At 44.2% G+C, this 16,728-nt stretch overlaps 1 protein-coding gene across 3 annotated transcripts in view; it reads right to left on the bottom strand.

Annotated features, from left to right (window-relative positions):
* MCF2 (MCF.2 cell line derived transforming sequence) overlaps nucleotides 1–16,728 on the bottom strand; it is an 830,978-nt gene that overhangs the window by 365,742 nt on the left and 448,508 nt on the right. For all 3 annotated transcript variants that reach the window (XM_085607961.1, XM_085607960.1, XM_085607962.1), the window contains one exon: nucleotides 838–957. In XM_085607961.1, coding sequence (XP_085464087.1) covers nucleotides 838–957 — 120 coding nt within the window. The remainder of the gene's footprint in view (nucleotides 1–837; nucleotides 958–16,728) is intronic.

Below are 16,728 nucleotides of genomic sequence, written 5' to 3'. Positions count from 1 at the left end.
TTCTGAGTCCCCTCCAGGGGAATCCACAAACCCCGGGTACCTTTAGAATCCTCAGGGTGTTGGAAATAAAGGATTCAAATTTGACGTGGATACCTTATGTGGACAAAATATTACAGGAGCCTAAGCGCAAACTACCCCAAATAGCCAAACACAAGGCTAAGCAGGGGGGGGGAGGGAGGCCTGGGGGCGGGGGGGGGGGGGGGAGAGGCCTTGCATCGACGGGGGTAGATCATAAGTCCTCCGAGAAGAAGTTCAATAATTTAAATATGTATGGACAGGCACAACAGGAAAGCATTTTACAGTGGCCATGAACTCATACTAGATTCTGAGGCTGGAGAAGGCGGCTCACGAACAACCTTAGTTTTGGAATGACTCAAACAGAAGTAAGGGAACAGGGGTAGTGTGCATTCAAAGCAAAGCTGGAGATCTTAGGGTTGTTCTGTGTCTCAAAAGCTCAGTTAGCAAACAAACTTTAGTTAGTAACACACATATAAATTGTATCATTTACTTTAAAAGATCATTTCTAAAGCTGAACAAACCAAGTGCGGCAATATGCAAACTGATAGAATTTACGGACCTTATTAGATGCTTAAGGTAAGTAGGCTCTATTAGAATCTCGAGTACAAGGGCCTCTTTGGATGTATACCTTATTTTTCTTTTTGCCTACAATAATGGGGCCTTTGCCTTGAACCAGCCAACTGGATGCTTGACAGCGGGGCTTAAAAATCCACATATTGGGTTTCATTGCATAACCACGTCCTTGAAATGTGTAGAAAAATAGTTAAAGCACTATTTGTTGCTTGCCATTGTTTACTGCCAGTCAAAAGAGGTCCTCACCTGCAAACTTTCCTCCATAGTACCCAAGTCTGAAAGTCTTTGCTTGACATCAGAAAGGCTGTCTCCTGTGTCTGGGAGTTCAGCTTGTTGATCCATTAAACAATCAGTAGACTTCTTAATCTAAAAAAACACAAATCAATGATGTCGTTTATCACCATTCGTCTAAAATTCACAATCACAAACACTGTGCATATGATAACAGCTGGATTTAACCTTGTAGGAAGCTATCCTGGAGAAAAAACTCTCACAAATGCCCAACTTGAAGCAGAAGCTGAACTTTGGACATGGAAAAATATTTAGCTCATTTCATTCTTTCTATTAGTGCAAACTTGTATTATTTGTGTCGGTCCAAGTTTACAAAAATGTCTTCGTTTAGTGATTTTACTAACTAAGTTAAACAGGAATTAAACGAGTGGTTAACTCTCCATAGGCTGTTTTTTGCGTTAAAAGTAAACAGTAACAACTCTGAGTAAAAGCTGAAATTCGACAGCGATTTTTATCTCTCCACTAAGCTCTGTATTTACTTCAAAGGCTTGCACTTTTCCCGACGCCACACAAACACCACCAAATGGGATTTTAGATACTGCGCAGAACAAACCACTGTTCATTCCTGAGGAATAGCAGAATGGCTGGAGAAGAAAAAAAAAAACAAATGCATGAAAAAAGGGGCAAAAAAAAAAAACTGAGAAAAAACATCGGGCAAGCCATAAAGAATTATTTTGACTTACATCAAAGGTTGAACTGTAGAATGTATTAGGACTTGTTTTGTCATTGCCTCGTCATAGAACAAGATGTTATCAAACATTAGGGGTCCGATTGACAGGCAGGATTAATGGAATTGTATGATGGCAAGGCGCAGGCACATTTTGTCAGCAAGGTCCACATTCGAAGTAGGCAGAAAAAGAGCGTGGTCCATACTGCTGCAACAGGAAATATTGCAGGAAGGGGGGTAGTATGTACGCCGCTCAAAGATTGCACATACAATGTATTTGATTCTACAGCATGAATATTGACGCCTACAGAATAATCATATTTTATAATTCCACTAGAGAATCAATGTTATATGCGTAATAATCCCATCCAATAATTTCACCTGTGCTAATACTGTGCATGTGGGTTTTTGAGAGTACATAACATATAAAAGTGCCCAGGGTTGCTTACCTACCCCTTACATGCGACATAAGGAGAAGTCTGAATGTCACAGACGCCACCAGCCCAGGCTATATATACAGCCAGTTCCATCCACAACAGATACACATCAACCTAGGAGACAGTCATTTTCTTTACACTGGAGTGCAGCAAAACACCACAAATCATTCCATACCACTCTTGCAGCGAATCTGTCACTATGCTTGCAAGAAGGCAGAGATAGGTAAAATATTAGGAGCAGGGACTGGCGTAACGAAACTTGAGGCCCCCCCCTGCAAAGTATGGGGAGGGGCCCCCTTCAGACTAAATTGTGAGCTCTCTGGACAGAGTTCTATGCTGAGGGGGCACCCTGGAGTTTGGGGGGTCCCCCGCACCGCTGGGGCTGCGGGTGCCTGTGTTACGCCAGTGGAAGCAGGAGATGGAGGTGCAAGCCAGTGTGGGGGCAAATGAGAAGGTGTGAATCCTAAAACATCTGTTGATGAAGACACCTCCCTGTGTTCTGGCATCTTTATTTTTGGAGGGGGGTTCCATAGCGCTAGCTAGACCCAAAGGTATCTGAGTGTTTTACAAGCTATGAGAATGAGTTTACATGAGTTACATGTGAGGATTCTTGTGAGTCAAAGAAAACCAGACAACAAAGGAGTATACAATGATAAAGATTATGGTAGTCAAAAACAGTCGTAAACATCTATAACATTACATCATTAGGGCAATGGCGTTAGTGACAGCTCAGAGTGAGTCCGGTGACCACATTAAGGGATCAGTCGGTGAACATGGATCAGTTTGAGAGCTTTTCGAAGACGTTGTTAAGCAGAAAAGATCTGAGGTCCAGTTTGAAGCAAGAGAAGAAGGGGTTGCATTGGAGATCCTTTGGTAGTGAGTTCCAAATACAAGGAGCATTTCCTGAGAAAGAGTGCACCTGTGAAGATTTCTTTTTCATCTTTGGAGGTATGAGAAGAAGCGAGTGTACGGCCTCTTCCTTCTTTCAATAGTTTGGCTTCTGGGTATTTAGGATTCTTTGCGTGCAGGGCTTTGTGAGTGATACAAGCTATCTTGAAGGTACATCTTCCTTCAATGGGAAGCCAATTAATGCTCTTCAGGGCAGGTGGGATGTGGCCAAACCCCTTGATTCATGTGAGGAGTCTGGCAGTTGCATTAAGAATGGCTTTTAGAGGCGCAAACTGACTTTTTGGGGTTCCAGTGATGATGGAATTGCTGCAGTCAAGTTTGGATAGGAAAAGTGATTGTATTAGTGTCTCAAGATCATCAGGGGGAATGAACAGTTTGATTTTCTTGATATGTTTAGTGTTGATCCAGCGCAAGAGTTATAATAGTTTTCATTTTATATGCGACTTCCTCTACTTGCTCATTTATCCCTCTAACTGTACTGGGGCCTCTACAAGTAGACAGATCTCAGCATTAACCTTACCACAGAGGAGAATGTCCCTCTGATAGAGCATTCTCCGATAATAGGAATGGTATAAATTAGGGTGTCCGAAACACATTTACCACCCAATGAGGACCATTAATTGATGACTAACTCACAGGTTCGAGATCAGTTTCAAATACACCATTCTCAGTACCCTGCTATAAACATAAAGTATCACAATGGGAAATCCCAAACTCCTAAAGAAGTTAAGTTTAAACAAAATTATGCACACTAGGAGCTCTGCTACAGCAACACAGAATAAAATAAGTACAACCTGATACTCTAAAAAGATTTGGTGATTCTCCACACAATGCATTAAAAATTAAATATTAATTAGTACAGTTCAATGAAAGAACATCAGGACACAATAAAAGTATTAGATAATTTGATAGTTTGGTAATTGTATTAATGATCCGGACACGATGCAGATAAGCAATCTCCTAAGCATTTCAGTCAGGAATATTACAGCATGTCGTACAAGACTACACATTTAGTCGGAGATGCAGATCCAAAGACGGTGGTTTAAAACAGTCCTCAGATACAAGGTTGCATATTCCTAACACCATTAAAGTAAGAAGGATGGTTCATTTCTCTAACAGCAGCCAAAGGTTCTGAAAGCAAAAAGGAGCAAAAGGAACTAAATTAAAATCCACTAAGGGCGAGTCCATAAACATATTCAAAAAGGGGAAATAAGGCAAAATCAAGTATTTCGGCAAAGAAGGATTCCAACTTAACTGCTTAAGACAGCAGTGTCAACAAAAGGCAGTCCAAAATAGGATATCCAGGATGGTTTATGAAATCATAGAAAAAGCGTCCAGTCCTCTCGCAAAGAAAAAATATATCTGTAGCTCTTGCAAAGGAAAGAAAAAGCATGGCATAGAGTACTTCTTTCAAATAAATGAAAATGGCGCTGCCTCACAAAGAAGGGAAAAAATATGACATTCCCCCTCTTTGGGGTTTCTTCTTTTATAGTCTTGATGATACTTTAGTGATATAGTATCACTCCACTAGTCAGTCTTTCGCATGATTACTTTACGTATGAAAACACCAAACACAATGTAATTATCCCTGCTTACTTTCCGATGCTGATCATGCGAAAGAACTGGCTTTCTAGGTCTCAAGGGTTTCTCAACAGTTAGAAGTTTACATTGTATTAATCCATGACATCGGGTCATGGCTCACTTTCCCATTGGACTATTTCACAGTGAACTCTAAAGGTATGTCCTTTAAACGTAAGATGATACATGTACAGAAAACAAAGCAACATTTTCAGAAATGCCAAGGGACCATTGTAGTTGGCTAAGGGAAAGAATGCAGCATAGAAAAGAACACATTTAAAAAGGCCTCACAATCAGTAAGTCAGCTTTAAATTAATTAAACTCAATTAGAATTAAATACAATGCATTAAATCATCATTTCATAAAACTATAAAAATAGTAATTCTTCACTAACGTATTACAAAAAATTGATTAACTTTAACTATGACCTATTGCCACATTTTTCAGCATCGTTATATGTAAATCATTCTTAAACATACTTTTTCTAAAATAAATTCTTTTTTTCTACGATCATGATGGTCTCTGTCACATTTGCATATTTCAGCTTCCTAACTAATTTTATCGCATAATTGCACCACAATCTATTCATGATGCATTTCAATGTAAGGCAATAGAAATGTTAAGCCACATCATTAGAATCATTAGCTCCATCAGCAAATGAATAATAAAACATAATTTTCATCAGTAATCTTGTTATGGAAGCCTATTAATAAGCATTATAATCAGTTCACAATGAATGTCTCTTTTTCGAACACTTTCAAGCACACTTTTACGGTGCTGTTACTTCACTTGTCTCAACTGCTGTGTCACTTCATTTTAACATGTACAATGTGCATTTTCAAGTTTGTGTCTAAAATCGTTAAATGTGTTGTGTAATACATTTTGAAATATTTAGCATCATCAGGGTGAAGAGTGATCCTTTGACTGAGTTGTTGATGTGTTCCTTCATTGTCATGTTTTTGTCCAGGGTGATACCCAAGGACTTTACAGACTTAGAAGGTGAGAGAACAGTTTAGTGTATACAAATTCCTGAGCTATTCTTGGATTGGTAAGGGATTATTCTTTAGTGTGCCATTTAGAAGATAGATATCTCTTGGTGATGTAATTGTAAAGTAGAATATTGTGTCGTCTGCCTATAGGTAATATTTGATCCATGCTTGGTTCAGGATCACTGTGAAGGGTTCCATGAGGTGATTAAATAGGGCTGGAGAGAAGATTGAGCCTTGAGGTAACCCTTACGGAACTGGAACAGGCTTCGAGAGACAGGTGTTGATTTTTCTTTGTTGATCCAAAGGCTGTCGATAGGACATGAACCATTTCAGAACTGTGCCATTTATACCAGTGCGGTTATTAACCGTCTCAAGTAAATCATGATGATTTTCTGTATCAAATGCATCCAAGATGTCGAATAGGGATAGGAGGCAGGAGTCCCCTTCATCTAAGGATCTGTGACTGTCATCAGATATATTGAGCACAGCAGTTTATGTGCTACAGCCTTACCTGAATCCCAATTGGAATGTGCATTGGAAGTTGAATTCATCTACCTCCAATGAGTTGAGTTTGAGTCGCACACACTTTTCAATAGTTGAAGTCATTAGGATCCACCCCTGTTTTTTTGAGAATAGGTGCAGGGCTGGACTGGTCATAGCAGTTTGCTGGCCAATGGGGCTGGTTTTGTCACTGGGGGCCAGTTTTGCAGCAGTGCTGCAATATCAGCCCCCTGTAACAAAAGCAGGAGCGGTGCTTCTTACTATCACCCCCCCTTACTCCCAGGGACGGTCAGGCAGCAATCTGCCAGGCCTGATTGCTGTTCCCAGTCCGAACCGGAGATTCTGTACTAGGGTGAAAAGGAGGGGGATCAGTAGTGTGGGATGTGGGCTTCAAGTTCGCAATTATTTTGAGGACTTCCCCTTCCGTCATAGGTTTGAAATCTGTCTAGCATTGTTTTTCAGATGTACGAGATCGTTGTTGTTTTTGATTTTGTTGGGTGCACTACGATCATTCATTGAATATTGAGGGGAGCGGGGGAGTTTCCGTGTTAATGTGTGTGTCAATGAGGCAGGCGGGCTGGTAAGTTGAAATTGTATGAAGGATGATAGATCGTTTAATGTTTGCAACTTTCTCAGCTATTTTAGATCTCTTTAGTGTGAGCGGAGCTATTTGGTCGAGGACCTCCGTTATCGCTGAGTTATAGTGGGCAGTGCAGTCATCTACAGTGTGATGAATAGGTTGGGAAAGTAGTTGTCTACTGATCCCATATTCTAGCTCTGTTTGTTGGAATTTGTTTGATGCCCATTGCCTAGTGTGTTGGTTTATTGGATGGGGCTGGGTCAGATCTGGGCTAAGCCTTGAGATTGAACAGTATGAGTTGGTGGTCCAACCAGTCGAGGTCCATGATGGATCGGAGGGAGAGGAGCTCACTTCTTGTAATTATCCATCAAGTGTAGAGCCTTTGTTGTGGGCCTATTCATTACAGAGTTGCTTGAGATCGTTGATTTCAAGAAGGTTTGTTAGGTTACAAAATAAGCCATCTCCGGTGTTGTCCCAGTGTAGGTTTAAGTTTTCTAAGAACACGTCGATGGAGTCAGTTAGAGAAAACCTTGTTATTAGGTTGGAGAGTTCATCAGTGAAGAGTAAGCGATCTCCAGGTGGGTGATAGATGGTGTAGAATGTGATAGCCTTTTGTTGCGAGTTCAACTCCGAGGTATTCTAAGGCCAAGTTGTTTGTGGTCTCTCATGTGTTAAGCAGAGTTTCTTCTTTCTGTATTCTTGCTACCCGCCCCCTATTGATCCAGGTCCGTCCCGCATAACGAGGAAATAGCCATCTGGTGTAACCAGGTCCAGAATAGGGGTTGAGTGATTGTTTATCCAGGTTTACAATAGGAATGCAATGTTGATTCCATCAGCTAGTATTGTTTCAGCCATTATTGTGGTGTGTTTAACTGCTGATCTGCAGTTAAGAAGCATGAAGGATAGGGAGCTAGGCATATTACTTGTAGGGTGTAGTGTATGGATAGCGATGTATTGGGCCAGAGGTCTGGGCGATATATTAGCTTCAGTGATTCTGTTCGTGCCCATGATTACTGGGATTCTGCATGGAGGCTTGGGGAGGGCTTTATGTGGTATGATTCATTAAGTGCTTCCACTTCAGTTGTGGATAGAAGGTTGGGGGTAGGTAGTGTCTGTGGGAGAGGTAGTGCATGGGATTGGATGTCCGGCTAGTCTGCTGGCTGTTGACTGGGGATCCTTTAAGGGTAGTCCATTTCTCCATTTTCAGAGAGAAGTTGTGAGTTGGAGCCTGGATGGAGTAGGTCGTTTTTTTATGTGAGAAATGTCTTTGGCTAGAGAGTCGAGTTTTTGTTCAATTCGACTAAGAAACAGGTTGAGTATGTCAGGGAGCATCTTTACTCTGTGTGAAGGTGAATATGTATTGGGTCCCATGTCAACGGAAGGCATGTGATCTTCAATAGAGTGGAGGGCGGTGTCCTTGAGGTTGCAAGTGGAGAGGATTCTTTTCGGCTGGGTGTGTTCCACATTAGGAGTCAGGGATGGGTTCGGGGGGGGGCTCATTGGTGGACAAACTTAAGTTAAGACTGCTCTTGAGGTTAGAAGTGGGGAGGGTTCATTTGGACTGGGTGGTTCTACATTGTCCAATATGTTCGGGTGGCTCAATGGTGGATGAACTTGGGTTAGAACTGGCACTATTGTTATCGATGTGTATGTCGGGGGTTGTTTCAGGTTGGCTGTTTATCTATGGTGGTTGAACTCGCGCTTTCCATACGAAGATGTGTGTTGGAGGAGGTGCTAGTGCATCTTGTGGTAGTGGAGTCCTGTGGGGGAATAGGTCCTAGTATGACTGCCCGGGGTAGAAGGCGAGGGGGTGCATGGGGAACAGGAACATCTTGTGACAATAAGGGGAAAAGTGATTAGAAGTATTGGTCAAAGATAGTGAGGTGATGGTCTGTCACTTGAATTATTATGTTCCCCTTTCTGAAGATAGATATGTAGATCTCCCCTTTAAAGCTTAGGTAAGGGAGGTGGTGAGTTTAGTTCCATAAGGAATTTTGAATGTTTTTGTAACAGGTGCAAAAGGAAGATGTCTCTCCATTTTGCAGGGCGTTTTGAGTAGAAAATGAAGTCCGTTTTCATGTTTCCGTTGCTCACATTGTAGTGGGTAGAGGCGATAAGAGTCTCTTGAAGTTTCTGGAGAAGGTTGTGTTTGAACTTTTTTATTGCATTGTCTGGGAGGTTTTGAGGATATTTTATGCTCCACGAGTTGGTGCTGTATCTTTCAAGTGCGGTATCATGGGGTTTAGACTAGCAACATTTCATTGTGGTCAAGTCACTGCAGGGATGGGGGGGCAGAGTCCTTTGTTCTTTATCAATGTTGGTATTTAATGTTGTTTAGCTTCTGACGTCCTTAGGTCCTTCCTGTTAAAGATTGATGGGGGGGGGTGTCGGAGGAGGGAGTAGGTTCCCTTAGGGGAGGTGCAAAAGCTATTTCTATTTCCGAGCCTGGGAGTTTCATTGGTTACCATTCTATAGTAATTTTTCACCATTACCTTTTCAACGTTATAACTGTCTTAAAAGTCATGCCTCACTTTACAAGCTTCTAATGCTGATAACTGGACACGAGTCCTTTCTCACTTTTCGTGATGGGTAAAGGGGATCAAGTCCTATCACAGTTTCCATGCTCCATTGTTGCATTCCTTACGTGCTTTATCTGATTGGCAATGAAGATTAAGTCCAATCTCTCTATCCTTCCCTAGAGGGAGTCTGGGGAGAACAAAGCCAAAACAAAAGTAAAAGAAAGGGGGCTCAGGCAAAAGACACAGACCCTCTCAGGATGGGTGCCATGGGTAGGAACACTGCAGTCTCAGTCAAACTGTCAGAAAAGCTGGAGTCCTCTCTTACTTTCAGTGGCTTTTTTACTAGAGACCTTCCTTCCTTTCTGTGGCTCTTTACTATGGGCCCAGATCTATTATTGAGAAAAAGATTGTCCAAAATTCAAGCTCTGGTTAGAAACGAGGGTCTTTAGTTGCAAGTGGCTTGCAACCTGTCTAAGTAGGGACCCTTCTTTCTAGTGAGTTACATATCCACATAAACCCTGCTACCCCAGTGATAGCTTGGCACAAGCAGTTAGGCTTATCTCAGGGGCAATGTGTAAAGTATGTGTTCACAAAGTAGAGTAACTCAATGAAAACACTACAAAAGGACACCACACCAGTTTAATAACAAAGTATCTTTATCCAAACCAAACAAGACCAAATCGACCAAAAATACAACATGCATACTCAAGATATCACTTTAAAAAGGTTTACAGTAAAATTATAGCTCTAAGAAGATAATAGCTCTAACTTGGGCTATCTCAACGTCGTGACAGGTACAACTCCACAGAACGGCACTAACCGTGGCCAGCCTCTGCATCTTGCTGAGTCACACAGATCCCCAAAATACCACCTTTGAAACGATGAGGTCAAAAGACATTGCATGGCGTCATGGAGATGTCAAGTCGATGGGCCGCGGAGGCGTTGGTTCCTTACTGCTACAGGGGAAGCGAGGCATCGAGTCTTTACAGGGGAGGTGAGGCATCGAGTCCTGGTTATTCAGGGAAGGTGAGGCTGCGTAGGTGGTGAGGCATTGGATTTGTACGACGGTGCGGTGTTGCTTAATTTGGGAAGTCACCCGCATCGGTTATCGTATTTGTGATGGTGTAAGGGAGGCGCTGACATTGACAAGCATCGGGTCATTCCCATGCACTCCACGAGCGGCACTGTCTGTCCAGGTCTTGGCAGCGGTCTTGGTGATGAAGTGGGAGTCGAAACAGGGCCGGTGTCAGCAGGCATCAGGGCTGCACTCACCCAGCGAGCGATGACCACAGCGTCGGTGACGGCAGCAGCATCAGTGACTGCGTCAGAAATCCTTTTCTTGAGGTTTGCAGCTCAGCAAACATCTCCATTGGCCCAAAACTGGAGTTGGCACCACTTGGCAGATCAGAACTCCAAGCAGTGGAGTTCAGGGATTCTGCATGTGAAGACGTTGATGGCTCTGAGACTTCCAACAGCAGGCAAGTGCGCACAAGTCCTCTGAGAACCTTGAAAAGCAGAATTCAAAAAGCAAAGTACAGTTCTTTCACTGCCCACAGACAGAAGCAGCAACTGCAGGCCAACCCAGTAAAGCAACACACAGCAAAGGGGCAGTACTCCTCCTGACAGACTCCTTCATGGCAGAGCCCTCAGTTCCTGAAGTGTTCTAAGAGTCTGGGGTTTTAGGTCCAAAACTTACACCCCTTTTGCCCTTTGAAGTCTTTGAAGTTTACAAGTTCCTGCCATGCCTGGCCTTGGTTCCAGACACACTCAAGGTTTGTGGAGACAGCATTGTGAGGAGCTGTCCCCTGCACCTGAATAGGGCTGTGCCTGCAAAGGCACAGCCCTATTCAGGTGCAGGGGACAGCTCTTCCCACCACTCTATCTCAGGAAGGCTCATCAGCCTGGTGATGCACCATCAACAGGGCATACCTTAACTCCCTTTGTGTGATTGTCTAGAGTGAATGTCCCTGTCAGACTAAACCAGATGTTGATTCACCCGGCGGGCAGAGGCACAGTATAGTTAAACAAGAAAATGCCCACTTTCTAAAAGTGGCATTTTCAAATGCACAATTTAAAAACCACATTTTTTTTTTTTACATCCTGAGCTCAGACAGCCCAAACTCCAAATCTCTGGCTGTTCCCCTCTGAAAGTTACACTTGTAAAATGTTACAAAGCAGCTCCAATGAGAAACTATGAGTGAAAAACTTAATTGGCTGTATTTCACTATCAGGACATGTAAAACACACTAGCACGTGTTCTACCTTTCACATACACTGCACCCTGACCATGGAGGTACCTAGGGCCTACTTTAGGGATGCCTTACATGTAGTAAAAAGCGAAGGTTTGGGCCTGGCAAGTGGGTGCACTTGCCAGGTCGACATGGCAGTTTAAGACTGCATTCACAGACACTGCAGGGGCAGGCCTGAGACACTTTTGCAGGGATACTCATGTGGGTGGTGCAACCAGTGCAGCAGGCCCACTAGTAGCATTTGATTTACAGGTCCTGGGGACACAGAGTGCACTTTACTAGTGACGTACTAGTAAATCAAATATGCCAATCATGGATAACCAATCAGAATCACAATTTAGAGAGAGAGAATATGCACTTTAGCACTGATTAGCAGTGGTAAATTACACAGAGTCCTAAACAAAAACAGGTCAGAAAAATAGGAGTAAAAAGGCAAAAAGCTTGGCAATAAACCTGCAAAAGGGCCTTTGTCCAACAGTTCTAACCTAGGGAAGATGTCCTCTTTTACTTTCTATGACACTTTCATCTCGGAGACAAAATCATGAAATGTCTGCTTTAAGAGGCTATCCCTGGCCCGTGAACAAAGGAAAAGGCAGGCTTACATAAACTCAGTGCAGGGGGTGAAAGGGATTAGATTCACAGCCTACATGTGTGAATTGTTTTTGTTCATGTTTTCTCATCCATATGTGGAATTTGGATGTGTTAATCCTCACAAAAAACAAGCATTGGCATAGCCAATAGGTCTCGCATTTAGGACCTCATAAGTGTTTAGCCATGCAACAGTTGGTGTTGTTGCACCAAGGATATTCTGCTGCATAACTAAATACTTATACGGTCCAAAAAAGCGAGACCTATTGGCTATGCCAATAATGGTTTGTTTTTTGTTGCTGTTTTGTTTAAGTTGCCAGATCTACAATATCTGGACATGGTTTTTGTTAACAGTTCTTTTCATCAAATGAACTTGTTTTCATAGCTTTGAAAGTTGTTTCTATTCTGGTTGTAGGAAACAGTCATTCCCAGGGGTGTGGGGGCTGCCTAGTTGTGCGCATGCGCCGAACTTTGGAAATGAGAAAATGCCTAGTGCAGGCGCAATTACAAGTGTGGAGTGAATGAGCCCCAGGCAGCGTGACTTCATCACCCAGGAGTTCATGCACTGCACCTGCATACTCAGCATGGTTTAAGTAAACTCGCCCCAATCCCTCCCAGGCATCGAACACATATTTACCAAGGAACTCTGAGAAGAGCCTGCCTGCTGCACTGACGGCTGGTGGTGTGTGTGCCTGGTGAAAGCGTGAACTGATGGCCGGTGGTGTGTGTGCCTGGTGAAAGTGTGCACTGACGGCTGGTGGTGGGTGTGCCCGGTGAAAGCGCGCACTGATGGCTGGTGGTGTGTGTGCCTGGTGAAAGCGTGCACTGACGGGTGGTGTGTTACTGGTGAAAGCGTGCACTTACGGCTGGTGGTGTGTGTGCCTGGTGAAAGCATGCACTGACGGCTGGTGGTGTGTGTGCCTGGTGAAAGCGTGCACTGACGGCTGGTGGTTTGTGTGCCTGGCGGAAGCGTGCCCTGACGGCTGGTGGTGTGTGTGCCTGGTGGAAGTGTGCACTGATGGCTGGTGGTGTGTGTGCCTGGTGGAAGCGTGGACTGATGGCTGGTGGTGTGTATGCCTGGTGGTAGCGTGCACTGACGGCTGGTGGTGTGTATGCCTGGTGGAAGTGTGCACTGATGGCTGGTGGTGTGCGTGCCTGGTGGAAGCGTGCAATGAGGGCTGGTGGTGTGTGTGCCTGGTGGAAGTGTGCACTGACGGCTGGTGGTGTGTGTGCCTGGTGGAAGCGTGCACTGATGGCTAGTGGTGTGTATGCCTGGTGGAAGCGTGCACTGACAGCTGGTGGTGTGTGTGCCTGGTGGAAGCGTGCACTGACAGCTGGTGGTGTGCGTGCCTGGTGGAAGCGTGCACTGACGGCTGGTGGTGTGCGTGCCTGGTGAAAGCGTGCACTGACGGCTGGTGGTGTGTGTGCCTGGTGAAAGCGTGCACTGACGACTGGTGGTGTGTGCCTGGTGGAAGCAAGCACTGACGGCTGGTGGTGTGTGTGCCTGGTGGAAGCGTGCACTGAATGAATTCTAATCATTTATGACTTCTAGCTTTAACCCAATGCTTTGGATTTAATGTTTAAGGTTTGCGTTTTTTTTGTAACTAGTTCACATATAAAAAAATGTGTGTATGTAAGTACAGGTTTGACATGCTAAATGCGCGCACTCTATTTTTTTACAAATAAGAAAACGGAACACTTTAATCACAAAAGCATTATTAATTAGAAGAGGAGGACGTCATGGCACTGAAAAAGGTGGGGGGGGAGAAGAAGGAGGGAAGGGCTGCAGAGGGAAGCAGCTGGCAGACTCTGACCTTGAAGCCTAGAGGTGGGGGCCATAGGAGCGAGCAGCCCAGAGTAGAAAGGGAGACGGGGACACTTGTTTTCAAGAAATGAAATGCACTGTTGATGCCCTATTGACAAACTTCCATGGCATGAATAGTGGTGAGGCTTGCAAACAGGAGCAGTTTCCCTCCTCCCTGAGAGGGGTTCAACTTTGGAGATAAGGAGAATGGAATGCAGAGGGATGAGAGAACAGCTAGGGCCTGTGACCCATGACGAGAGAGGAAAGCCATATGGCGCCTCTAAGCGTGCGCCTGCGCACATGCACACAAGCTCTAGGCCACAGTGGTAGCATTTTCTGAAGCCCTTACTAAAAGTCTCGCCAGAGCACAGCGCATGCGCTGCTCTAGGCTTGACCTAAAAGGAACTGCATGTGCCAGAAAAAACACTCCGGAGTCGGAGAATTAGGACCCAAGTTGTACAGAGCCGAAGCAGTGGCCGGTGCAGGGCAGGATCTGTGCAATGAGGCCGAAATAGAGCATGCTCAGTCAGAGCTGGAGGGGCTCAGTCGGTGTGGGAGGCCGATGAGCACCATACTCATTATCGTCCCTCTTGCAACAGAGAGCTTTGGCGCTTGGTAGAGAGGAGGGTGCCAGGCCGCAGATACAGCAAATGTAGTGAATTTCGGCCCAGCCGCTTACCTTTTTCCAAACTACAGCGCTCGATGGCTTCTGAAAGGTCTGCTTCCTTATGGAGCAGCCAAGAAAAACAAACTGGCGAGTAATGTGCTTAATACCAGCCTGGGAGAACATGACCATTGCATTTTGGCAGCACTGCAAAACACAGTGTCAGTCCAAGGCAGGCAGGGGACTTCGGGCCACAAATGCTCCCTGCCTTTGTATACTAGTGGACGTTGGCACCAGCATGATTGGACCGCCGGTTTCTGTCGGTGGACTCACAAAGTTCGATCAGCTATCTGGAGAGTGGATTGGTGTGAGGAACCAGCTGATGAATAGAAGTGTTGATCAAGGTTACCCAACAGGACTTCGAGACTCTCTCTTCCAGCCTGCTGGGTGTACAACTCAAATCTCTCGATGGATGTCATGGCGAGGTTGTCGACGATCAGGTAATGTTGCAGATCAAATTTTTTGTTTGGAAATTTCTGAGGAATTAATAGATCGTTTGAGAAAGTGGCAGGTTGCAGATGGCTGGCTGAACGGGGATTTATATCCAAAAACTGATCCCAAGCCTGGGAGCCTCTTAAAGTCAAAGGGTATACTGGTTTACAGCAAAGTAACTAGGAGTTGTATCCTGTTTTATGTCAAAGTAAGTAGGAGTGATATCTTGGTTTATGGAAAATTAAATCAGGTTACAACTCCTAGTTATTTGTTCAGGATCTAGTTTTGGGGTATCACTTTGCCTCCTCACATGACATGGAATGTTCAAATGGGTGTTTACCAAAATTGCTCAAACAAGTTTCTTGTTTTTCTTAACTTAGAATTCCTTTAACTGGCACTAATAGGAAGATACAATTCTGGTGAAGCTCCAAGGATCAATTGAGTCTGGAACAAAACACGTATTGGCAGAAAGCCATATGATTGAAATTGAACTACTGGATTCGAAATAAAGTCTGGAAAATGTTTACGCAAGTGAAAAATAATTCTTGATTAACGTAAATTGACTGCTGATGAGCTGTAACACTGGAACAGTGAGACAGCCCTAAACACTTGTGGGGAAGTGCCAAAAGAACTTTCAGAAGGAGGTAGTATTGAATTGTGCTAGGGCACTGGCCAATTCTTTAAATAAATATTTCAAACACATATTTTGTGCAATATGATATTTATAAGAAAGCTGTACCACTGTATTGTAGGAGAAATCAAAAGTAATTTGTGGCAATGCTCTCTTGAATGTCAACATGTTGGGAAAACAAGAGCGACCCAATAAGCCCAAAGGAACCTGGGTCATACATACAATGTTAAAGCAGAAATGGTTAGCTGCGACTCATTCAGTGCACCCACTTAAGGTTGGTTGAAGCAAACACGACCTATGTACATAATAGCTCCAGAAATGGTATGAACACCTAGTCTCTTAAGTCACCAAGATAGACTTAATGTTTTACAATGGGGTTGTGAAAAAAATTCCATCTAAAAAAATGGTGCATTACTGATCGTGGAATAATCATGCACCATGCCAATCATGAGCGTAAAAGGCCACTTCATTAGGGCAGGTTTGCAGTACTATTTGTTAGCTTCACTACAACTTTAACATAACGTCAACTTAATCAGTGCTTCAAAGTCCTTATAACAACCCCCTTTTCCACAATCAATTCACAGTGTTTTGCAACCTATCACACCACAAAGTCTCCATACCCTGACTTCATTCTTACACGTCATTCATTGTCCTTCTTGCATCCCCCGTCTCTCTCACACATACCCTACCAACACCCTCCAATGCAGCCTCCTTGTTCTGTTCCAAAGCCCCCCACACTGTCTTTGCCTCCTCTGTGCTCACCTCCCCTCAAGGGGTGGATATGCCCGCATCTGACTCTCCAACCCCCTGCACTACCACAGCCGCTGGACCACTGCAACCATGTCCTACTGTGGCATAGTCATCCACCCTTTCTCCCCTACCCCCAGAATCTGCATGGTGGGTGGGTGGCACAACTTGAAGACTCTCCCTATTCCCAGAGTGAAGAAGTCAGAAAGAGGCTGACTCTTGACCTTCTTCAACCTTTAATACTTTCCGTAAGTCCCGCCCCTTCCTCTGACCCTACCCTATCACCTGTACTGCCCTGCTCCAAGCCACGAAGTATCGGGGGGGGGGGGGGGTCGTGGGGGGGACTGACTTTGCCTTTCACTCCCCCAGGTCCCTTCAGTGCCCCCACAGCGGACATTCAAAATGATTTATATATCTGATGGACAGTGTAGAGAAAACTAGACGGCTAACAAAAGAAAAAAATAAGCAGAGCTGTCTCTTGTATTCACTGTAAATTACAGAGCCTCAGTAATTTCTACCAGCACAACATCCGGTCTGAGCAGCTGTCTACG

This window comes from Triturus cristatus, chromosome 5_2, assembly GCF_964204655.1.
Source record: "Triturus cristatus chromosome 5_2, aTriCri1.1, whole genome shotgun sequence".
Taxonomy (NCBI): Eukaryota; Metazoa; Chordata; class Amphibia; order Caudata; family Salamandridae; genus Triturus; species Triturus cristatus.
This window is presented reverse-complemented; position numbering and strand designations above follow the sequence as displayed.